This window comes from Xenopus laevis, chromosome 3S (genome assembly GCF_017654675.1).
Source record: "Xenopus laevis strain J_2021 chromosome 3S, Xenopus_laevis_v10.1, whole genome shotgun sequence".
Classification (NCBI taxonomy): Eukaryota; Metazoa; Chordata; class Amphibia; order Anura; family Pipidae; genus Xenopus; species Xenopus laevis.
Window position 1 is genome coordinate 59,114,456 of NC_054376.1, and position 26,445 is coordinate 59,140,900.

At 38.5% G+C, this 26,445-nt stretch overlaps 1 protein-coding gene across 3 annotated transcripts in view; it reads left to right on the forward strand.

Annotated features, from left to right (window-relative positions):
* Positions 1 to 24,774, forward strand: part of arid3b.S (AT-rich interaction domain 3B S homeolog) — a 34,963-nt gene extending 10,189 nt beyond the window's left edge. For 2 of the 3 annotated variants that reach the window (XM_018255553.2, XM_018255555.2), the window contains exons 3-9: positions 7,614 to 7,679; positions 10,985 to 11,057; positions 17,287 to 17,470; positions 18,901 to 19,145; positions 20,152 to 20,400; positions 22,625 to 22,711; positions 22,846 to 24,774. In XM_018255553.2, the coding sequence (XP_018111042.1) occupies positions 7,614 to 7,679; positions 10,985 to 11,057; positions 17,287 to 17,470; positions 18,901 to 19,145; positions 20,152 to 20,400; positions 22,625 to 22,711; positions 22,846 to 23,000 (1,059 nt within the window). In that variant the 3' untranslated portion in view covers positions 23,001 to 24,774. The remainder of the gene's footprint in view (positions 1 to 7,613; positions 7,680 to 10,984; positions 11,058 to 17,286; positions 17,471 to 18,900; positions 19,146 to 20,151; positions 20,401 to 22,624; positions 22,712 to 22,845) is intronic. The other variant, XM_018255554.2, reaches the window with a different exon arrangement.
* The last annotated feature ends 1,671 nt before the right edge of the window (positions 24,775 to 26,445 follow it).

The window sequence follows — 26,445 nt, forward strand, 5'->3', positions numbered from 1 at the left end:
TAAGGCCACACTAGGCGATAGCGCCGCGATTTGACTCGCGGCGACTTTTTGCCGCGACTTTTAAGCCGCAATCGCTGGGGAAACTTTTGCGCTGGCGTCTATGGGGAATCGTGAAAAATCGCCAGCGTAAAAACACACGCGGCGATCTTTTCTCTACTGTCGCTCGAAATTGCCTCGCTAGGCGATTTCGAGCGACAATAGAAAAAAGATCGCCGCGTGTGTTTTTACGCTCGCGATTCCCCATAGACGCCAGCGCAAAAGTTTCCCCAGCGATTGCGGATTAAAAGACGCGCCGAAAAGTCGCCGCGAGTCAAATCGCTGCGCTATCGCCTAGTGTGGCCTTACCCTTAGGGAGCTGTTATCTGGTTACCTTCCCATTGTTCTTTTGTTTGGCTGCTGGGGGGGGGTGATATCATAGTACAGCAGTAAAGAGTGATTGAAGTTTATCAGAATTCGGCTGGAGTAGCACTATTAACTGATTAATGGAACTATGGGGAATAATTGACGGAGAACGAGCTAAAGAAAAACGTATGGATAGTGAACTTAGCTTTCTTATTACTTAATAATAAGCAATGCCAGTCAGCAGTAGGAAGGGCCAGCAAGACCTTATCCTATATTAAAAGGGGTAGACCAGAGAAGTGAGTGATTTTCCCTTGTCCTGTTAAGGCTCTGTCTAGAAAATGCAGTGGAGTTTTGGTCTCCAATGCAAATAGGAGAACTACATTTGTACTGCAACCTATAGCAGCGCAGATGTGTGCCTCTGAATGGTCCCTCAATCATCGTTTCTGCTCTAGGCTGTTGGCAATTACCTGAGCTTAGCGACATACAGTAAATATGTAATATGAATTTCACAATACAAAACTAATTGATTTAGATTTGTTACACATAGCATGCAAACAAGTGCCTTGTGTAACAGAATTGCTAATAATCCGTACATTAGCATCTGTGACCCAATACTTGACTTTTAAAGTGTCACTGACTAAAAAGTCTTATCTGGGATTCACTTTCATGGCCCAACCCCATTCAACCTGGGCTAAACAGGGCACTCTGGGGAATTGAACTGCTATATGTTTGGTCCTTGCCAGTGCATAGAGTATCCTCCTTCATATTGGACTCCTGCTAACAAAACCATCTCAATAAAGGATGATGGCATGGTGTACCTTCAATTTTTATATTTGCCTTGTTAGCCCCCCCAAAAAAGGAAACCTTTTGATTTTAGTTACTAAAACAGGCTAAAATATTCTTGGCACAAGCCCTTAATTGAACTGCTGTTGATCATAGCTGTTCAACATAGGCTGTTTGATGTTTGCTACAACAATTTAACATGTCTTTTGGGTAGAGAACATGCTCTATATAATTTATCTGTAGGTTAAATCCCACCAACTGTAACCTCTCACATTAGGAGCCCTCTGGCTCCATATGTCAGTTTTGTGCTTGTTTTGTTGTGACTGTGACTTTCTCCGTTGATGTTTTTACCCCTGTTTTGTCTTTTATTACCCTTACCCATCCATTATTGCATTTATTTTTTAATCAGGCACACAAGCGAGTACACATTTAAAGTTGATGCTGTACAGACCGATCATATTTTTTTAAAGATGATAGATTTTGCAGGGCCTCTCTTGCGGAGTAAAACATTAGTGCTCCCATGTCTGAGTGACGCTTTGTTATAAATTAATCATTTGTAAATCCACCCTAGCATTTCATCATTTTGTCATGAAAATTTGATGAAACTGGGAGCTCTGGGAGTTAGATTACCTAGTCATAGTGATCATGGCTTTTTCCAGTGCTATAATAAGCATAAATATGAAGTTAATGTTCCCTATGCAGAACAATTTGGGTTGCAGGTATGGGATCTGTTATCCAGAAACCCGTTAACCAGAAAGCTCCGAATTACGGAATGGTCTCCCATAGACTCCATTTTATCCAAATAATCCAAATTTTAAAACGTTTTATTTTTTTATCCTGTAATAATAAAACTGTAGTTTGTACTTGATCCAAACTAAGATATAATTAATCTTTATTGGAAACAAAACCAGACTGTTGGGTTTATTTAATGTTTATATGAAAAGATCCATTATCCGGAAAAAAACAGTTCCCGAGCATTCTGGTTACCTGTTCTAATCATAAGTAGAAAACAAGGTTGTCCTTAAAGGGATACTGTCATGGGAAAAAAAAATCAGTTAGTGCTGCTCCAGCAGAATTCTGCACTGAAATCCATTTCTCAAAAGAGCAAACAGATTTTTTTATATTCAATTTTGAAATCTGACATGGGGCTAGACATATTGTCAATTTCCCAGCTGCCCCAAATCATTTGACTTGTGCTCTGATAAACTTCAATCACTCTTTACTGCTGTACTGCAAGTTGTAGTGATATCACCCCCTCCCTTTCCCCCCAGCAGCCAAACAAAAGAACAATGGGAAGGTAACCAGATAACAGCTCCCTAACACAAGATAACAGCTGCCTGGTAGATCTAAGAACAACACTCAATAGTAAAAACCCATGTCCCACTGAGACACATTCAGTTACATTGAGAAGGAAAAACAGCAGCCTGCCAGAAAGCATTTCTCTCCTAAAGTGCAGGCACAAGTCACATGACCAGGGGCAGCTGGGAAATTGACAAAATGTCTAGCCCCATGTCAGACTTCAAAATTGAATAAAAAAAACTGCTCTTTTGAGAAATGGATTTCAGGGCAGAATTCTGCTGGAGCAGCACTATTAACTGATGCATTTTGAAAAAAACATGTTTTCCGATGACGGGATCTGTTTAATTTTTTTTCGCGTGTGTGTATATATAATTAGTGTTCTTTCTTACCCTAGCATGTTTACCTGCTACAAATAAGTCAGCCATACTGTTTGTTAGTCATGTATTGTTAGATGTTGCTGACATATGCTTGAATCAGCCAGTTAGAGCAGGTGAAATCTGTCAGCAACTCTCAGCGTGTCTTGTTTGCAGCCAGACAAAAATATTGGGTTAAGGAATAGTACGTTGTTAGAAATAGATTTGTGTTAGTTGGTATGGCATAATTTGACATGGGCTGGTACATGAGCCCCGAACCATGTCAGACATTGTGTTTTAAAGATGTGTTTTAGGTTTTTTTTATGACTCTAATGTTCTTCCCAGGGCCATTTTGCCGGATGCATCCCCCTTCTCTCTTACCAACCCCCACCCGGCCTCTTCCCCCCGCAGTCCCCACCCTGAGTGTTTTATTAACATTCTCCTTTTAGAAGCCAGCAGGACTGTGCAGAAAACAGGAAGGGGAGGCACGTAATAGTTGGTATTTGGGTCCGCCCGCGCTGGCTAGGTTGTGCTTGTTCTGGAGTACTTGGAACAATGTAATGATTTTAACTGCTACTTGGTTGCTAAGGTAATTAAGCCATAGCAATCTGTTAAAACTCCAGACTTGCACAACAAAAATGAGTGTGTATCCAGTGGTGACTAAATATGCCTGTGTATGGCTTTAGATTGGGACAAATACCAAATTTGGATTTGGTACATAAGACGTACTTCATACAAAAATCATTTTAAATTAGAAATACCTTTAAAAGAAGAGTTCAGTGTAAAAATAAAAACTGGATAAACAGGTAGCCTGTCCGATATAAAAAAAAGTTTCTCGTATAGTTATTTAGCCAAAAATGTAATCCATAAAGGCTGGAGTGACTGGATGTCTAACAGAACAGAACACAACTTCCTGCTTTTCAGCTCTCCAACTCTGAGTTAGTCAGTGACTTTAAGGGGGGCCACATGGGACATAACTGTTCAGTGAGTTTGCAATTGATCCTTAGCATTCAGGTCAACAGTTATGACCCATGTGCCCCCCCCTCAAGTCACTGATTAGTTACTGCCTGGTAACCAATTAAGAAGTAGTGTTATGTTAAGGTGGCCATACACGGGGAGACCCGCTTGTTTGGCGATGTTGCCAAACAAGCAGATCTCTCCCCGATTTGCCCACATTGAGGTGGGCTTTTCTGGCTGATCCGATCGTGGGCCCTAGTGAACAGAATGGAGGCCATTCTGGTGGTTGGATCACGGGGCCGCATCAATGAACAGATGCGGCCACGATCTGACGGGATTTTTTTCCCTGCCTGATCGACATCTGGCTGACTTTCGGCCAGATATCGATCGGGGAAGGGCCCCACACACGGGCCAATAAGCTCCCGACTCACTCTGCCGGCAGCTTTAAGTTGCCCGTGCATGGGGGGGGCCTTTAAACATCCAGTCACTCAAGCCTTTGTACATTACATTTTTGGCTAACTAACTCTATTAGCGACATTTTTTTATTTTTCACAGCCTGTCTATTTACCCAGTTTTCAGTTTTATACTGAACAATTCCTTTAAAGAAGCCCAGAGAATGACATGTCTAATTATGTGTTAGGTATATTTTTGTAGCTGATGTCATTAACCACTTATTGACGAGGCCAGATTCTGGATACCTACATTGTTTTACGGTTTATACTTAAAGGAGAACTCTAGCTCATCCCCCAATGCCCAATGAGTTCAAAAGCACCATCTTCCCTGTCTTTATATCATCTGTTTGTTCTTTGATGTGGATCTTGCAGAAGCATGCACAGTTGATTCAGGATGTAGGCTCAACTGCACATGCTCCTGCACAATCTGTGTCGGTGAAATAACTGGGGACTATGGTGCCTTTCAACTGTGCTGATGCAACTCAGATTTCTGGCATGTCGGCACATGGGCACTTTTAAGCAGAATAGCTGTTGCAGCGAGGGAGCTTGTGGGGGGGGCAGCTAAGAATGGGTTAAGATTTTAACTTCTCCTTTAAATTATTGACCCAGATCATCTTATAGGAGGCATGTCCCAAATAAGGATAGGCATACGATCATCATCAGGGGCTCATGCTGTGCATTTTACACTTGAGTATGTTGCCCACAGTGCATGTTGATGTCTAAGTACGGTATTTCAAGCTGATTGAAAGGTGCAAAAATTTGCTTTAGGTTTTATAGTACTTATTACAAAAGAATATGGGCATCCATGAGAACCTCTTCTCGGTAGGTGCAAAAAGGAAAAAAAGAACAACTAAAGCAGGCATGTCCAAAGTCAGGCCCAGGGGCCAATTGCGGCCCATTTTCAAATTTACACCGGCCCTCAGCCTCCATCATGAAATGAATAATAATGCGGCCCGCCAGCACAGTACGATCAGGAATCATGTAGCCGTAGCAGCAATACATGCCAGTATGTGTCTATTGCTATCACCTTCAGCACACAGGCAGCAGTATAGACCAAGTGGCAGATCATTTCACTAATGTGCCCAAATATTATTGCTACGGCTACACGATTCCTTGAGCCGGCACACTGTTTACTGAAAACTGCACAGGTCTGGGGTATTTCTATAGAAGATAACTATTACCATCTTCTTTGGTTTTTTCCATTTCCTCATTGTTCAGATGCATGCACAGGCTGGAGAAAAGAAGACCAAACCAAAACATGATTGAACAGAATCTACAGAAATACCCTGGTGGATTTTTTAATGGGATTTTCTTGCTTGGGGCAGGCAAAAGCCAAATTAGGTGTAAGAGAATGTATACATCAGTATTTTATTTGACTCTTTTGTCTAGTCCAAATACCAGGTGCAGGAGCCATAATAGATGTATTTAATCCTTCCTTAGATGTAGGATATGTAGCAAATACATTACAATTATAGTTAAAGGAGATCACTAGCCTGCTGTTAACCTGAAATGTGGACGTCTGCATTTTCAAGTGATAGTTGATTGTGTACTATGAGCAATGCCAATTCCATATGTCATAATGGAAAATTAATTGAGAATTTATATCTGTTCTGCAGAACTGCATTAGCTCAGCAGCTTTGTTCAACTTTTTCATGTAGTTTGTTGGATCTTCTCTATTTTTATAGGTCCATAAAAAATCCCTTGATAGTCACGAGAGACCTTTAGTGAGCCGGCCTGAGGGCATCAAGTTGCTGAACCACTTTGCTGCCCAGTACTACTGTACTAACTGGTTCACAAGTGGGTCTTCTCTTGGAACTTGCTATTTATTGAGGGTTTCGACAAGCTGGTGATTATGGCTGTACAAACAAGCCTCTTGCATTGACACAACATGTCCTGTATAAACAATGCAATCCGTTTGGCCTCTTATAGGGTTTAGTCCCTTAATTACTGGACGTTAATGTAAGATTTATAATTACCAACAGAAGGTTTGAGGGTAACATTCTGTGGCAGGGGGAAGAGAGAGCTCCAGGCATCTGAAGCTGCATTTAAACCACAAGACCAGGTGGTTTGGTGTTAATCCCAGCTGTTTTTTGTTTTTTTTTATCATCTACTATGTGTTAACATCATCCACAACTTTTTGTTTTCTGAATAAAAACACCCTGACATTTTTTTTTTTCTTAGATAAATGCTTAATACAAATTTTTTTTTTGGAAATCATAGTTAAGAGAATAGCATGTTGATATTTTGGTTTGCTGTATAAGACCAGAAATGTTATATTTTTTTTACATATTAACGGGGAAATTTAATAAAAGTCGGCAACGGAAAAACTTCGCAATGCAAAAAGTTATACCTTTGTGTGAACAAATTTTGCTTTGCGCGAATTTAATAAAGTTTTTGCGAACCTGGAAACTGTTTAGCGACCACTTCTGACAGTGGTAGACCATTTGCGGATTTTATAGTTTGCGCCAGTGCGCAGTCAATGTAATAAAACTTCTTTCTGAAAAAGTCGTTATGTTTGCTCCAAAAGATTACGACACCTTCAAGCACTTCTTAAGAGTGCACAATTAAAATTGCATGTGGATTTTTATTCTTATTGGTGCAAATTTTGTTCTTCGCGACTTTTATTACATTCCCCTGTAAATTTTTAAAATATTTTCTTTAAAAGTAAAATGAGCAGTAAACCGCTTACCCATGCCTCTGTATACTTACCTAATGAGCAATGGTTTTGCAAATGGTTTCTGTTGGGAGTAGATATAAATGTTCTTGACCCAAATCTAAATTGCTCTATAACAAAGTCTAGTGTAAACTACAAACAAATCAGTAAGGTCAAAAAGCTATTACTGTCTATGCCATTAGTAGATATCTCGAGAGTTCACTATTCTCAACATATTGAAACCTACACCTATAGGAAGTCCAGATCCAGGCAGGTTTGTGGCCAGTTATAACATTTTTAAACTTTAGAGCTCATACACACTGGCATTTTTCCTGTGTTTTTTATGCTTTTAACATGCATTAAACAGGTTTGAGTACAAATAAACACATTCTCTAATTGATTATATTCTGCCTGGCTGTACTCATAAGTGTTCTGAGTTGCAGTTTTCTCCATTTGCATATTAGTGCGTTTGTTTAAATGCTGCATGCTGCCATTTCTTGTGCTCAATGCGTTTTCAGTTATTAAAGGAACAGTAACACCAAAAAAATGAAGTGTTTTAAAGGAATTGTTGAGTATAAAAATAAAAACTGGGCAAATGGATAGGCTGTGCAAAACAAAAATATATGTTCTAATATATAGTTAGGCAAAGATGTAATGTATAATGTAAAGGCTGGGGTGACTTTATACTCCTTTTTATGGAGTGACAATATGATTATTGTTGGAATTTACAATAAGAAAACATATGCTAATGATCTTTTCATTGTGTTTATACAGGAAAATTCTTCTTGGTGTGAAGATCCCGATGGCCGTAACAGAGAAACATCAAGGGATTTTGCAAAGGTACTAATAACTATTTTTTGTTTAGTTGTAAAACAGTTCAACATCAGGAGTTTGAAAACAATTCACATGGGCACATACATTTAGTGAATCTGGACTGCAGCTCAGAATGTATTTAGGTAATAGCACACAGGGAGATTTGTCTCCTGGTGGTGGTTCTTGTTTTTTTTTTTTGTTTTTTTTAAATTTGTGCCCTGCCTCCTGATTTGATGTCGGAGGTGGGCAGGTTGGTGCTGGTATGTAGGTGGTCAGCATGGCAGACTGGGCTACCAATTTGTTTACCCACATGTTACTACAAGGCGGCATTCGTTTTCTAAAAAAATGAATGCCGGATATGATATATTTTGTTAGTTTACGTTTTTTTTTTGTAAAGATGTTTTATCTGAGTGTATCAGTGTCGGACTGTGATGCCAGGGGCCCACCAGAAAAACCTTAGACCATGGGCCCACTTTACAAACTATTATTCCTCCTCTCTTCACTCAACCTCTTTATTCTCCTAGTCTTTTATCTATACTCTTTTCTTCCATTATGAATCCTCTTTTCCCATAAATAAATAAGGAATGACCATGAAATAGACCAAATGGATAGCGGCAAGAGGGCCCACTGACACCTGGGCCCACCGGGAGTTTTCCTGGTATCCCGGTGGGCCAGTCCGACACTGGAGTGTATGACTCCTTTGGGGAGAAATTCACACAGTCACAGCGTAGAAAACCTTTTACAGTCTTCTTCCTGCTGTTCTAGGTTTTTTGCTATTCTGCTTTGTCAGTTCTGCACAGCAACTAGAAAGCTGATTTTAACGCTATGGTCTGATTTTTCTTTTATTATTATTTTCCTTATTTATCTTTCTGTCCAGACACGCTATTCATTTTTTACTTTATCTTTCAAATGAGTTTCAGTTGATGCTAGCCACCACCATTGAATTTAAATTAGTTTGAGGATATTTATCTATTTGCTTTTCCCAGGAATGTTCCCCCTTAAAGGAACCGTAATACCAGAAAATAAAAGTGGTTTAAAGGAATGACTGTATAACGTACTGTTACCCTGCACTAGCAAATCTGGTGTGCTTGATTCAGAAGCACAACTATAGTTTATATAAACAAGCTGCAGTGTAGCAAGGGGGGGCAGCCGTTCAAGCACAGGATACACAGTAGATAACAGATAAGTTCTGAAGAATCTCTCTGTATACTACAGAGCTTATTTGTTATCTGCTGTGTATCCTGTGCCTTTTCTCCCTTTTCAGATTTGAATGGCTGCCCCCATGGCCATACAGCAGCTTGTTTATAGAAATTATAGTAGAGTTTCTGAAGCAAGCACACCAGTTGTACCAGCGCAGCACAATACTACATTATATTTTCATTTCTTTAAATCACTTTTATTTTTGGTGTTACTGTTACTTTAATAAAATGAAAAGAGCCCAAACATAATGTGTGCAAAATCGTGTTGAAATCCACTGCACCTGCCTGCAACCAGGTTGAAGTACCGTAATGTTTCCAGGTGTAGGCATATCAAATAGCGGAGTAGTGGATTTTCTCCCTGCATTTCTCCATAGTCAAGAGACCCACTACATGTGGCACTAGCCTAAAGGGGCCTTCCAACGCTTTTTCAGTTAATTTTCTTCCCCAGATAGTTAAAGGCAGCTGTTATAAGTGATATAATAGTTGCTAATATTCCACAGATCCTGCTTAGAAATGTTTGCAATGTAGCAAATTGTAAACTTTTAGAATCTGCAACTGGATTACTGAGCCACTAGGCTGAAACACGAGAGAGGAATTTAAATCCTCATCTTCAATTTTGGTATATGGCAAAAAATAATATTGAATAAAGTCTTTATTTCTGGTGAAAAATAAAACTGAACTGAAAAACAAATGTATGGTAGGTGAACTACCTCTTTAACCAAACCACAATAAATGCTTGTTAAAAATATATATATTTTTGTGTAGGATCCCTTAAGGGTAAGGCACACGGGCAGATTTGGGGAGATAAGTCGCTTGGCGACAAATCGCCTCTTATTCGGGGCGACAATCTCCCCAAACTGCCTTTCTCTACCTTCCCGCCGCCTATAATGAAAAATCACCAGCGGGATGGCACTCGCGGCACTTTGTTTTCCGAAGTCGCCTGCATATGTAAATTAGGATTAGGTTCGGTATTCCGCGGAATATTTCACAAAGGATTCGGGGGTTCAGCCGAATCCAAAATAGTGGATTCTGTGCGTCCCTAGTCTTTACTGGCCATTTTAAACTTAATAAGTATGTATAAATACTGTTAGAACATTGCAGTTTCTTCTTGCAAATCTAATGCAATCAGTCATCCCCCTTCATGTAATATCTCATGGACTAAATTATTTGTTGTAGGGATTCACCAAATCCAAGTGTCTCTCTGAACAGAGTCCGAACCTTTAAATTCATGTGACTTTTAGCCACACAAACAAGGAAATGTAAATGCTTTGCCCTACAGTATACACATGGTTCTTTATCCCTTCCTTTAGTTCAGGACTTGCTCAAATCTTTTATGAAAGCCGGATTTGTTTGAATCCCAAAGTAGTGGATTTCATGCATTCCTAATTTGCTTTTGTAGACTGGGTCTTAAAGGATTGTAGCCAAAGTTGATGTTAGTGTCATATTTACAGGTGTAACTAATATATAATGTATGTATATTCATAGCTGTCTGGAAAGTTAAATTAAACTATAATGTAGCTGTAGCACAAACAACTTGTCTGCATCTTGCACATTTGTGCCCAGTGGGAAGTCTAGGAGTGTGGCACAATTTAGGGCTAGTCCACACGGGGAGATAGCGACGCGTTTGCGGTCGCGGCGACAAAGCGCCGCGACAGTCGCCGCGACCGGCGCAGGCGACAGTTTTGTATGGGCGCCTATGTAAAAACGCCTGTGCTAACCACACGAGGCGATGCGCTTTTCAACAGTCGCCTGAAAATGCCTCGCCAGGCTTTTTCAGGCGACTGTTGAAAAGCGCATCGCCTCGTGTGGTTAGCACAGGCGTTTTTACATAGGCGCCCATACAAAACTGTCGCCTGCGCCGGTCGCGGCGACTGTCGCGGCGCTTTGTCGCCGCGACCGCAAACGCGTCGCTATCTCCCCGTGTGGACTAGCCCTTAAAGTTTGTGGGGCTTCTTCATTCCCAAAACTTCATTTTTGATTTTCTAGTCTACAGATTACCTATTTGTTTACGTTGTCTCTGCTGCAGTTTAAATCTGAAGCAAATCTAACCCACCCATGGGAAGCCACTTTTTGATTGTTAGCCTGATCACACAATTTTTATCAATCATTAAACTTTTTTTTTTTTTTTTGAAGTTATACGAACTGGACAGTGACCCTAAACGCAAGGAGTTCCTCGACGACCTCTTCCTGTTCATGCAGAAGAAAGGTGAGCTGAAAACCTACAGCAAATTCACTTTTGCCTAGACGCAATCAAGCAATACAAAATTGTTAATAGAACAGAGACCAAAATCTATATGGGTAAATTGTTATGCAACATTTTGTATTACTTAGTGTTTGTATGCTCAATAACATGGGATGTTTTGAAGGACCATTTTGGATTGATAGAATGAATCCTGAAAGCTGGATGTAGTGTGGATCAAAATTCTATATCTTTGTCTTAGGCTCATGGCACACAGGACTTATTCCCACACCCTTCTGTCATTAGTTTTAAAGGAACCCACTTTGATAAGTGACAGACTGATTTTGACCTAAAACACTTAAATGTGCAGGTTCCTTTGAAACCAATGGCAGGATCCTCAGCCATAAATTTTAAATGTATGTGACGACTTGTATCCCTGTTGTAAAATATAATGATCTTAGTTGTCACCCTGGAGTTTTTTCACTTATAGAAATTCACTCAGCCTTTGGCCTTGTGGTTTCATATGGTCTTGGGAATCTTCATTGACTTGTATATCTGATTGATTTACAGTTTGGGGAACATTCATTTCATAATAGCAATACCTCCCTCCATCCCCTGAAATATAAGGGCATACTTTAGTAGTTATTAATGGTTCTTGTGTGTTATAAATAAATGCATTGAACCCTGAGACTGGGAAACTGACCTTTGAAACATCATCTGTTCACATATATGAACTACTTAGGCAAGTCTTCTTTCCCTACCATGGCTTAAGTAGTGCATAGGGATAAGTAACAATTTTGCTGTCATTTTATTATGTGTGTCCATGTCCTTTTACTAATTTTGGACCAGATGAGTTATTTCTTAGGGTAAAAGGTCCCTTTAAGACTCCCCCACCACCTCCAACTTTCCTCCTCTACTCCTGTCATTTAGGTCTAGTAAACAAGACAAGGACTAAAATGAATCTACACTTATTGTACATTCTTGAGGAATACAATTCAGAATTTCCACTTTATTCACAATCGAGAATATGCTCATCACTACTCACAACTTGCAATGTATAGCATCTCCCATTTTTTTGGGTACTAAACCAAAACATTATATAAGTTAAAGGGGTTCTGTTATGATTTTAATGGTGTAATTTTTGTTTCTATATTACACTGTTTACACTGCAAATAATTCACTCTACCATATAAAATTTAATTTCCAACCCAACAAGTGTATTTTTTTTTTTAGTTGTAATATTGGTGTGTAGGCAGCCACCTCAGGTAATTTTTCCTGGTCATGTGCTTTCAGAAAGAGCCGTGCTGCACTATGGAACTGCTTTCAGACAGGCTATTGTTTCTCCTACTCAATGTAACTAAAGCAGTCCCATTGGTACATGGAATTGTACTATTGAGTGCTATTTTTATATCTAGCAGGGAGCTGTTATCTGTTATCTGTCCATTGTTCTGTTGTAAGGCTGCTGCGGGAGAATGGAGGGGGTGATTATCACTCCCAACTTGCAGTAAAGAGTGACTGAAGTTTGTCAGAGCACAAGTCACATGACTGGGGTCACCTGGGAAACTGACAATATGTCTAGCTCCATGTCAGACTTCAAAATTAAATATAAAAAAATGTGTTTGCTCTTTTAAAAAGCGGATTTCAGTGCAGAAGTCTGCTGGAGCAGCACTATTAACTGATACGTTTTGATACGTTGGCTTTAATGCCATGTGTCTTTTGAACTGTTTAGTATGTTTACCCCTCTATAGTGCATGTGAATTTTCCTGGCTTACACTGTCTGTGTATTATGGTTTAACAGTAAGAAAATCCCTGTAAACCATATCATTTTGGACAACAATACTTAGAGCAGTAACCCTGTGTGTGTTTGTATTTATTTGTATCTTATACTAACTTCACAATGTATCTGTGGTTTGATACATTTGTTTACAAAGTTTTTAAGGGGTATTTCCTGTAGTTCGCCTTCCATCAAGTTTACACAAGCACATGGATTTGTGTAGCTGCAAAAATTACCAAAGTGTTTTTGTTTTTTTTTTTGTTTTTTTTACATGTTCGATGTGCTGCATTAACCCAAGAAATATAATTATGCATTTCAGTATACAACTGTGCAAAGTTCTGCTTTATTTTTGGGGTTCTCCTGGACAAGAACAGTAGTTTATCTTCCACATATTTTTGAATTTAAAGAAAAAATACCAAAGCTACAGGTCCTCTGAATAGTTTGAAATATAATATAGTTTTATAGTATAATATAGAATTATGTGTCAGCCCAGAGGCTGAGTCCACGACAGTCTTTTGTCAAAGTGACACGAGGCATTAAAAAAAATTGTGTGTGTATCTTCTCTTTTTTAATTATGCACAATTCACATATTGTTTACTCATAGATCTGTTCATCCAAGTACTAAGCTAGGTGATCATGTACAAAAACTAAAAAATGTAAATAATGATTTAATTAGTGAAAACATTGCTATGGTTGTCTAATTGCAGACGTTTATATCCTGTTCCCCTTTTTCTGTGGGCACTCATTCCCCTTTCACACAGATCCTGAAATCTGATAATCCTTGAAGATCTGTCACTATCATTTATTGAGGAAGTTGTTTTGTTTTGGGGGAGGTGGGGTGTACAATTGAAGGAGAGAAAACTAATGCTGGACTGGGTAAAGTCACACTAGGGGGCTGGAGTCCTGCCATTTGGAGCATGATTAATGAAGCCATTACTGCTGTTTGTGATAGATATTTGAGCTCTGATTCCCTTCCTGGAAGCTCAATCCTATACAGAAACCTGCAAGGCAGGAAACGATATACTGAAGCTCAGCACAACGTTTGACTTGAAGCACAGCCACTTGGTTAAGTGTTTAATTTAACACTTCTCATGGGAACCAAATATCACATAAAATGTCTGAATATGGCACCAGAACTTGTATTCATTGCATGTTGTATCCATTTAAGGGGTAGCAGGCAAATTGTTTATTTAGGCTCAAATACTCTACAAAAGACTTTATTTATAAACTCTCCTAGTGGATACTTATATATTGCACAGTTTTATTGATATCTAATTATATCAATGTGTTATCGTCACAATGTCTAAGACATAACTTTTTACAATTTCTTGCTGGCAATTAATGGCCACAGGGTTATCAGATTTATTTTCCTTCTTTAATCATACAGTTTGTCTAATTGGTTAGTTTTGGGTTGTTGCATAAGACAAATGGTTGATATTTGAGCACTTATTATACAAGTAAAATCTGAATGTATATGGCCAGCTTTACTAGAGTTGTAGTTAAGTGACAGCAAAAGTTCACTGCTGTAATTTATATGCCTTAACTGATGCAGGTAATATGGTATTTATTATATACCGAGAAGAATGGACTAGAGCCCAAAACTGCACTGCATACACAGGGGGAGGCCTTACTAGGGACCTATAAAGAGCGTACATTGTTTTTATCCCTTGAGTTAATGCCCTTTTTTTATGACAGAACACTATTTGCTTTAGTAGCCACAGAATGACACTGCCCAGAATTAGACAACGTGTTATCTACAAACCCCCTAGTTCCTTCTAAGTTAAGGAAACTCCCAACACACTGCCATTTAGTGTATGACTTGCATTTATATTATTTCTGCCAAAGTGCATAACCTTGCATTTATCAACATTGAACCTTTTGCTGCCCAGTTTTCCAATTTAGTCAAGAACTTATAGTTCTGCACAATTTAGTATCCTCTGCAAAAATAGAAACAGTACTTTCAATGCCCACCTCCAGGTCATTAATAAACAAGTTGAAAAGCAAGGGACCTAGTACAGAGCCCTGCGGTACTCCACTAACAACACTGGTCCAATTAGAAAATGTTCCATTTACCACCACTCTTTGTAGTCTATCTTTTAGCCAGTTCTCTATCCAGGTACAAATACTATGTTCCAGGCTAACATTCCTTAATTTAACCAGTAACCTTCTGTGTGGCACTGTATCAAATGCTGTAGCAAAGTCTAAGTAGATCACATCCACTGCCATCCCAGAATCAAGGTCCCTGCTCATCTCAGAAATCCGCCTAAAATCCGACTCAACCACCGCTTTTCATATTTTAGTGAAATAAAGACAGTTTACAGACATTTTTATGAATCTGTCTTTCAATTGACAAAAATGGCGCAAAAACGATATTTTAAACAACATTTTCCGACGTTTTAAAAATGGAGTAAAGCTCAGTGTAACTCTTCCCCATGTGTCAGATCAATCCTAAAATAACTTTCTCTGCATTACTTCACCCAATCGTCATTTCACACTTCTTGTAGCTTCCCCGTTGGGGAAGAATTAGCATATTAATAGGGATTACCATTTTATAGTCAGGGCACAAGTTTCTGTCTAACCCTATAGGTGCAAAAGCCTCATTAACAAAACAGGTAAAACACTGATAAAACAAAAAAAGTGTATTATACAATTTTATGTGTAAAAAGTTTTTACTCACACTTGCATTATTTTACTAGTTTAAGCTTAATGAATGAGGCAATATTAGCAATTTGAGTGAAAATATTATCTAAAGGAATAGTAAAGCCTCCCAGCCATTTTTTTTAGTTCTAGCAGCACTTACACACCTAAGATATTAAAACATATTTCTTATACAAATCCCTATATTATGCAAAATAGCATTTATTGTATTTAGACCCTTATATCTTGTTACAGAAGTGGAATTACACAAACATGTAGGCAGATTTAAAAACCCCAGGTTATGCTAAAAAGATGTAACATTTTCCTAGGTAAAATAAACCCCCTACCCCAAAAATTTCAACTTGACTGATAGGTGTAGTAAGAGCTAAAGACAAATTCCGGAAAAAATGTTGTGAAAAAGACCAAATCTGAACTATCTGTTTAAAAGACGAATTCAAAAAAGTGGAGATGGAGGTTTGTGAATTTGGTGGGAAATCCAACTCCACTTTTATTTTGTCTCAATATCACCACTTTTGTGAATTCCCCCCATAGTATTGTTATTTGAAATTAAGTTAAGTATCTTATGCCCTAATACCCCTCCGAACAGCTTTCATACCAAAGACGTCAGACTAACCAGTCTATAATTTTGAGGCAGGATCCCCTTTTGAATGGCAGCACCACATTAACAATTTGTAAATCTCTCTGCACCATGCCAGACCTCATTGAATCCTGAAAAATTAAGTAGAGAGGTTTGGCAATCACAGAGCTAAGCTTGCTAAGTACCCTGGGATGAATACCACCCGGCCCCAGACCACTGTTTATGTTTACATGTTCTATTCTACTCTTTTGAATTTCCTCTTGAGTGATCCATGCAACATTAGTTGTGATTACTAGATTTGGGCTTATATAGAAGGAAACCTTCATTAGCTGCTTCCTCATTTGTGTAGACGTGAAAAATAACAGTTCAGAATCTCAGCATTTTCTTTCTCAATAAATTGGCCTTCAATTTGCTTAAATGGTTTTTGAATTATTTCCCTTCTTCTACTGTTTCCAAATTTCAAATGAGGGTCACTTATTTTAATACTCATGTTTCTATTCAGGGCCTCTCCTATCCATATTCCACAGGTGCTATTTTTTCACTTTTAAGGTATATGCTGGCTTTGTACTCCACTCTGTGCTAAGGATAGAGGCCTAAAAGTAAGGGTTACATTGTGTCTACATTTTGTTCTTATAATATAAGTTACTGCTATACGTTTTATTTATATATATATATATATATATATATATTTATTTATTTTTTATTTATTTGTATTTTTTATTTTCTGTCATTAATTTTACATACAATATATTACATACAATACATGCACACAATGAGCTACAGGTCTAATCACCTATAATAACCAGTTAGCAGGTAAAAATATATTTGTCACCAAAACATCTTGCCGAAGGGAAGGAAGAAGACTGGAGATCCAGAAGATGGCGCCCATGAGGTCTGCTGCACTTACTCTGCACTGATATGTGAGCAAAGTGTTGAGGGCACTTTCAGGGGTAACAAACTATGCAGGATGGGGGACTATCTAGGGTAGTAGTTAGGGGCTTTTCTTATTGGGGGGTTTAGTTCTCCTTAAAGAGGAGGAAATTAGCATGTTGACTTCAATTTAATGGCAGATCTTGATAAGCCAGGATGAACAGTATTATACAGTGTCCTCCAATTGTAGTCTCATATACTATAAACATACTTTTTTACACAATATCAATAATTTTCAACATTGTTTGAACGTAGATGTCACAGCTTCTGTTTGGGCTCATCTCCACCCATATTATTATTTTTTCTTCTTCATTCAGGTACACCGATAAGCCGTATTCCTATCATGGCAAAGCAGTTGTTGGACCTCTACATGCTATATAAACTTGTGACCGAGAAAGGTGGTCTTGTGGAGGTGATCAACAAAAAGATCTGGAGAGAGATTACCAAGGGGTTAAACCTTCCTACCTCTATCACTAGCGCAGCCTTCACTTTACGTACACAGTAAGTAGTTGCTGTACTTGTAGCGATCATCTTATCCAGTGCATTTTGTACTCTGTCTTCATTATATTTAGTTTTTTTTGAAAATGCTGCTATTGCAGTCTTTACTGAATGTCTTAAATGACAATGTATCCAAAGTAAAGTCTGAATGGTAGCTGCCTTAAGTTATATATGTGTTTTGGTTTTGCAAGCAGTGAACATGTGATGCCTTCACCATATAATAACGGAGTGAAACTATTTCACTGAAAATTCTTTAGGGGATGTTCACCTTTGCTTTAACTTTTAGTATGATGTAGAGAGGGATATTCTGAGACAATTTGCAATTGGTTTTCATTTTTTATTAATTGTGGTTTTTGACTTATTTAGCTTTTTATTCAGCAGCTCTCCAGCCTGCAATTTCAGCAAGCTGGTTGCTAGGGTCCAGATTACCCTGGCAATCCTGTACTGATTTGAATAAGAGACTGGGATATGAATAGGAGAGGCCTGAATAGAAAGATGAATAATAAAAAGTAGCAATAACAATACATTTGTAGCCTCACAGAGCATTTGGGAAGCCGGGAAGAGTCAGAAGTAAAAGGCAAATAAATAATGAAGACCAATTAAAAAGTTGCTTAAAACTGGCCATTCAATAACATAAGAGTTAACTGAAAGGTGATCCACCCCTTAAATACATAGGGCATGCTATATGTTAAATGAAAGAATCACTACCTGCTACATAAGTATGATCCATCATTAGTTAGATTTGTCAGGACTAAACACCCAATCCTATGCTTAACCCTGCATTCTTGTTGATATTACACATTAAGTTAGATATGGGTGCATCATGTCAGGGCCTCTCCTATTCATAGTCCTGTCTCATATTCATATCAAGCATGGTTGCTAGGGTAGTATGGACCCTAGTAACCAGATTGATGAAATTGCAAATTGGAGAGCTGCTGAGTAAGATGAACTCCTTTAAGGCTCCCCAGTGAACTTGTATTGCTATGTATTAATAGTTTACCTGTACAAACTAATTTGTTTAATCTGATTGTCTCTAAAGATGACATATACAGACAGATTTAAGCTGCTGAGTTGCCCCTTCAGATCGATTTGGCAGCCTATCATCCCATGTTGGGCAGGTTTAAAATTCACATTGGTGTGTTCCATTAGCCCATTGATTATGTCCTCTCCCAATGAGCTGCATTGGTCTCTGATATGATCTGATTGTTGGTCCTAGGGCCAAACCACCCGATCAGCCTGATGGCCAGCACATAGGTGGTCCCAACATGCAAACATCAACTCATTTGGCAATCTCACTAAATGAGGGGATTTTCAGGTGTGTGGCCACCTTAACATACGTTTGTTTATTTATCGACTTAACAGATTTGTTGTCTATATCTACCACCATGTAGTAGTTGAGTATGTTGTAAGTCTGTTTCCTTCTTTGTTTTTAGATACATGAAGTACCTTTACATTTATGAGTGTGAGAAGAAATCTCTTAGTTCGCCGGCAGAATTGCAGGCTGCTATTGATGGCAACAGGAGAGAAGGCAGACGCCCAAGCTATGGATCATCATCTTTTAGCTATTCTCCAACTCCACAAGGTACCGCTGGACTACTCGCAGCAAACAAGGTTCCTGTAGCCATAATGGGAGGTCACTCCAGTACTCGCATCTCACCCGGGACAGCTTTGAGAAAAGGTCTGTTGATGGATGCTTGTGAGAACAAAAATAAAGTTAAGACTATAAATGTCTATGATAAAGGGCCAGTTTTTACAAAAGTCCAAAATAGTTTATGCCAATCTCAGTCTATTAGCAGCTGTATTTCTCAGTAATAAATCACATTTTATAGCAAAGCATGATGTGTATATGGAGAGAGAGAGAATTTAAAAATGAACATTGTTTTGGCGGGAGCAGGGCATTCTAGAAATGTCAATTAAGTTATTGCTTTGAAAGTTTCTTGCTGAGAGGGTAATGTGGTTGTTGATAAATTGTTCATATGCAGTTGCATAAACTCTCCACTAGCAGATGGACCCCAGACTGGTTACACAGTAGGTCCCAGTATTTAGATCATACACTCCTTTACCTAGTAAAAATACTGCACAACTAGAACTGGTACTACAAACCAGTTAAATATTTTGAAGTAGCTATGACAAGCTAGTAAAATGTTAAAATTAATTTATCATACACATCCGTAAATATTTCCCTTTTACATTTTTCACCTTGAGTGGCCATTATGTACAGCAGGGGTGCCCAGACTTTGTTACCCTGGGATCTACTCTTGACACCTGGCCTCCATCATCTACCTTGATAAAAATAGTGTGCTCTCCCAAGGCAGAAGAATGCAGACTCGCCTGTATTGTGCAATTTCATGTACAAATATCCCAGAACTCATAGAAGGGTGGCAATTCCATCCTGTATATAAATACCCCCCAGAACTCACAGCCTAACATATCTTACAGCAGGGAGTACATTTTATTTTTTATAGAAATAATCAGGGAGGGAGGATTTGCTAATAGTGGGGCAGGAAAAACTAAAGAAATAATATATCGCAGATCAATGAAAAGTTAAACATTGTATTTGTGCTGTGGGCCTGGTGTATACCTTATAAAACCTGATTTACTATTCTACAGTGCAAATGCAGAATTTAGTTTATGGATGAATTGTTGGTTGCTACCTTTATGTTCATGTGTTTATTACTTTTTAGGTGACAATCCTATTGGCTTGATGTCAGGCCGCACAGCACTTTCTGTGGGCACACAACAGACCCCTCCTGGTGTACGTACAGCATCCCTTGAACAGTTGAAGGAAAGGCTGGAGAGGGACGAGCCTCCGGAAAAGCGAGCTTCTCGAATGGCTGTAGAGGAGCAGCAAAGGCTCATACAGCAAGCTCTTCAGCACAATCTGCTTAGCATGGCCCGACAAATACCTATGAAACTGAAAATCAATGGCAAAGGTAATTAGCATTCAGTGTTCATTAATTTGTTTCCTGTTGTTTATAGATATAGGATATTTCATGTGGAAAATATAACATCTGGGTTTTCCAGATAAGGGTCATTTGGATCATGATAAGTCTGCTAAAAATCATTTAAAATTTAAATAAACACAATAGTATTGTTTTGATGAATTTGTTTAGCTTAGTTAGGATAAAGTACAAGTACTTTACAGAGAATTAATTTTTCTAAAATTGGAATTGTTTTCTTAAAATGTCCTCTCTGGGAGATGGCCTTCCTGTAATTCAGGGTTTTCTGGATAACTGGTTTCCACATAATGACTCGCATACCTTATTTAAATAGCACAGAGATATTATGAATGAATTTAAAGAGACTGATGATCAATCTGTTACGTCCTAGTGGTGTGTGCAATCAAAATTTCCTTTCACTTTTCCACAACACACACTACGGTCAATTTAATCTCCCAAAGCAGCAATATTCCCCTTGTTCAACATGAGCTCAAAGAAGGATTGTACTGAACATACTCTTTTTGCCTACTGTTTTAATAATGAAAACTGTGCACAGAGAATCCTCCTGCATAATGGACTCTTGCTTACAAAGCAGTCACAACAATGGGGAAAAGGTGGGTGTTGTATACTGATATTCAAATTACTTACCTCACAATGACCAAACATGGAGTAGATTCCGTTTTTCGATTTGTCAGGTTTGGTCAAGAAATAACAGAAAACATATATTGTTTTTTATGATTAAAAAAATAATATACTAAGCACAAGGCTATTTATTGTACTGATGTTGAACAAGGGGTTTCATTTCATTACCTGTATGATGTTGTACAGTGAAAGGAAATCCACACAGGAGTGCATACTAACTGCTGTTACTAGTAAAATTGGAATTAGCATTTTAGAGAGATTTTGTGAAACTCTCCCCGTGCAGGTATGGGATCAATTTTCAGTAGAGCAGTTATTGCCATTTCCCAAAGTGTCCTCTTAAGACAAGTACTTATTTTCTTTATTCTTTCCTAAACATTAGAGAGTACGTGATTAAAAATAAGCCAGATATTCATCAACATTTTTTACATTGTTTGGATTTATTTCAAGCTATAAGGCAGTTGTACGCTCTCCTATATATGGAACAACTCCATAGCTAGAACACATCAGGTCTGAAGCATTTTGGACAATAAATTTGTCACTTGTCTTGCTTTATTTTTCCACATTAGAACAGTGGTTTGTCAGAGCTTTGTTAAAGTGATACTGACACGTTCCTATAAAAATTCTCTTTCAAAAGAGCAAATAGATTTTTTTATATTTAATTTTGAAATATTACATGGGACTAGACATCTTGTCAGTTTCCCATGTGCCTCCAGTCATGTGACTTGTGCTCTGATGAACCTCAGTCACTCTTTACTGCGGCACTGTAAGTTGGACTGATATTGCCCCCCTCCTGTCTCCCCCCAGCAGCCCATCAGCAGAACAATGGAAAGGTAACCAGATAACAGCTCCCTGGTGATATAAGAACAGCACTCAATAGTAAAAATCCACTTCCCACTGCGACTCCTTCCATTACATTGAGTAGGACAAACAATAGCCAGTCAGAAAGCCCTTCCATAGTGCAGCACTTTCTGAAAGCACATGATCAGACAAAATTACCTAAGATGGCTGCCTACAAACCAATATTACAACTTATAAAATACACTTGCTTGGTTAGGAATTAATTTTACATGGTTGAGTGAATTATTAGCAGTGTAAACAGTGTAATTTATAAAATTACACCATACAAATTATGACAGAATCCTTTTAAATATTCAGCCACTGTTCAAAGAAAGTTTAGCCTCTTAATAAGTGTTCTCTTAAATCTCACTACAGTTGACCTTCTTAATGGGCTTTCAGGGGTTATAAAAGTCAATCCTAAATCTCACTCTAACTGGCCTCCCTTCCAGTGCCTGTGAGTATCCCAGCCATTAAACAAGACAGAACTTCTGTTGTTTGCAGAAAAGGACTAAAAATGATCATGAGTCCCAGCTAATGAATTTCTCAAGCATAAATAACGGCCATAAGCTTGTAGAAGTAACATTAAACATTTGTTACAAGACCACATTTACCCAATATTACATAGTGTGAACAGGCAAAAGTAAATATGTTTTTATATTCAAGACTGGGGCTGCCTTCCTTTTCACATTCTGTCTTCTGTCATATCCTCAATAAATTCTCTCCTGCCTCTCTATCCAAGTAGCACAGGACCGACAAGAGGCAGCTCTGAATCTGGGAACAAGCAGCATCAATATGTCTATTGAAATTAATGGCACCATGTATACAGGTGAGTTGAAATAAATAGCCATGTTGCCTTTACAGTGACCATCTTATTTGTTCTGGATGCCTAGCCTTGTGTTCATATTTTTTTTTTCTTTCGCATTTCTGCCTTTCCACAATAACCCTTTCCATTTTTTCTAGGTATTCTGTACGCTCAGAAACCAGTTCCTTTAATTGCGGGGTACACTGGACAGAGTGTGGGGAGTGGCAGCAGCAACACTTCCCAGGCATCACAGAGCCCCACTTCCTCTAGGGGAACTCCAGGGGCTGAGCCATCCACCAGCTGGTCCATCTGAGCTCCCATACTATGGGGAGAGCGAGAACCAAAATTTGGGGGAAATATGTTTTTGGTTTTTTTTTTTTCTACATACCTCCTTCGCAAGAAAGCGTTACACAACCGTACCTACCTCAGCTTGCAGAAAGACATTAACTTGGCTTACCTCACATTATGGAAAAGTTAACACAACCGACTTACCTCGTGTTTTCAAATGGCATTACACAGCTTCAATGATGTACAGGATACAGGGGGACAAGAGGGTTAGCAAAACCTCTCATTTGGGGCAGCATCTCTCTTGTGCTCTATGGCATTTTGGGAGTGTAAATGTACAGTTAATAGATGTCCTGCCACGGCACTCCTCATTCTCCTAAGTATTTTTAAATTCTATAGAGGAGATCAACTTTGGTTTTTTTTATGGGGAAAGGCACAATAAAGAAGGGGTCATCTAATTTGTGAAACTTAAGAAATGCAAAATGGTGGTGAGGACATTTCTACTAACCCTGGGATGTATACCTACCCATGACTCCTTAGAGCACTAGAATCTACGTTCCCCCTTGTTGCTGTTGCGCTAACCTCAGAATTATTGACTTTTATATAGGGTGGAACAACTAAAACCATGGGTGGTTTATGGCAAGTTTTTAAGTGTCCTATCATTGAAGACTGACTTTTTTTTTTTTCTACGGATACACCTTTTATTCACATGTTGAAAGGTGCAGTCTCGCTTTTGCTGTTCTAGATATTTAATTTGTGTATTTAGCATTGCTGATACTTGTCACTAACCTACAGCAAGCTTTTTTTTTTACTTAAGACAAAAAAAGATACTATAATGAAGTTAATATCTATCACCAAAGACCAGAAGGGTATATTGTGTCTTCTGCCTCGGCTGTAGAACACGGCACCTTTCTAAACCACCGTGGGGCTCATTTATAATCACTGGGCAAATTTGCACCCGGGCAGTTACCCACATCAACCAATCAGGTGATTGCAGCTGGCTGTAACAATCTAATCTAGGGCATGGGAGCATTGGGTATGATGGGAATTTGTTTTACCTTCATTAGTGAATTTTCTCAGATCCATGGTTGCCCAAGTTTCTACAATAGATTGCTGCAATTCAATTCAAAAACTGATATGTCAGATACTCTTCACAGCACATTAGAAGAACAAAATGACAAAGGCCTGTATTTTTTTTTTTTTTAAAGATATATTACAACTGTCCATATTTATGCTTCTGTTTGCCAGAAAACCTTCATGTATTTTGTGAGGTTGGAGCATAACGAATCCTCTTTTTTGGGACACTTTTTAAGATCATATTAACAAAAATAATGCTTGGATCAAATTGGTTTTTACAAATGGTTTTAGCTCATTAATTCGATTTTTTTAAACACTTGTTGATTTCGGCAACATTGGCATTTCCAACATGCATTGACTTTTATATTTTTTTTTTTTAAACAGCAGTTATGCACAATTTTAAAAACTGTTTGCTAGAGTTCCAAAACATTGGCCCTGATTTGCTATATATACAACACAACTATGTAAATTATTGGATTGATGAAATCATGCCTTTAAGCTGACTCGGTGCAAAGTAGTCTCCAAATGTGTTGTGAATCTTTTCAGAGGCCATCTTTATGACAATCGCATTGCCTGTAGGGGCACATTGAATCCTCAATCATATGTTTGTGACTTTTTGATTTGATATATTTTGTGTGTTTTATTAATTTTGGATAATTTCAAAAGTATTGATGAAGCAAAGCATTTTGGTGCGTGTCTGAGCTGTTACACGCTTTTAGGAGGTGCAAAAAAAAAAAGAGGTCCGTAATGCTAAATTGAAACCTGCTTATCAAAGTCTCCAGAGGCTGTGAGCTTTGTTTGATGCTCCTTTTCAAGTAAAGTCAGAAAAGGTTTTAGTAGACTCTAAGCAATGCTTTCGTTATGTCCTCATTTGGGGAGGGAGTGCAGGGCAGAGCTTGGGTTATGTTTGGAGAGTAGTTTGAGTTAAAGGGATATGGCACCATGGGTATTTGTGTAGAATGGTATTTGCCAGAATCTATAGATTGAATTTGAATTCTGCCAGAGCTGTAAGATGCCATAGACAGTCACTATTTACTGGGCCTCCGCAGGCATCTGTATACTTGAAATGCCAGGGCCTCTTGAATTTTAGTCTGGACCTGATGCATATCACCACTTTGCACAGAGAGGTATGGCGGCTCTTTGCGGTGATAGATGGCATGTGCTTGGAAACTTCAAAATGAGCATATCTGAATAGAGACCCTCTGTCATTGCCAGGATCTGTACTGAGAAGCAATTGATATCCGTGTGTAAGCAGAGCATTTCCTCTACTCCTTTGTGGTAAGTGGTGTCAGGTGATTAGCCCTGTGCCATAGCTCTAGCACAGTGGTCCCCAACCAGTAGCTCGCGAGCAACATGTTGCTCTCCAACCCCTTGGATGTTGCTCCCAGTGGCCTCAAAGCAGGAGCTTATTTTGGAATTCCAGGCTTGGAGCCAAGTTTTGGTTGAATAAAAACCAGGTGTACAGCCAAACAGAGCCTCCTGTAGGCTACCAGTTCACATAGGGGCTACCAAACAGCCAATCACAACCCTTATTTGACATCCCCATGGACTTTCTCATGCTTGTGTTGCTCTCCAACTCTTTTTACATTTAAATGTGGCTCACGAGTAAAAAAGGTTGGGGACCCCTGCTAGCACATGGAAATTCAAAACTACAATCTACTTGCACAAAGTTTTGTTTAATGCTCCTGCAATTCATTAATGTTCCATTCTTTACCATTTAAAAGATATTTGCAGTTTTATAGTGCATAAAGACTTTTCTTATTTGCTAGGGAATTGAGCACTAACATAAGGTTCATATTGGATCAGAGCCCAACAATACTAAAGAGGCTGTACATACGGCTCTATAGTCCCCAGTGAAGAAAGTCACAGTATCTGAATTTAATCCCTTTAGATCTCCAGCTAAGCTGCCTTAGTGAACTTTTGAGCTGTAGGTCACATTTAGCATTGTAAATCTGTTAATATTTAAATGGATAAAATTAGAAAATTAAATTGCAAGTTCAATATTCTTTTTGTCCCCTTTAAGATTTGTTTGTTTCTCTTACCTTGATCCCCAAAAAATTGTTCCTTGTGGTCCATTGTAGCATTTGATAGAAAAGCAGATGTTTCCAGAACTAGTGTCTTGTCTTATAACTTTACCAAAGTAGCTGGCCTTAATGCCGTGTATGAGATTATATTTTGGTCCTTTTTATATTCTAGGCCATCCCTTTTATTATTTATTTTAATGTTACTGGAATACATGACGTACATACATGAAAATCAAAGAAGTTCTAAATCTGTCAATATGTGATAATGAATAGTGGATCTGCTCTACTGACATAATATATAAATAAGAAACAACAAAGTCTAAATTCAGTAAACTAAGATGCCTAAATAAATATCAATTAGGGAGTGATCAA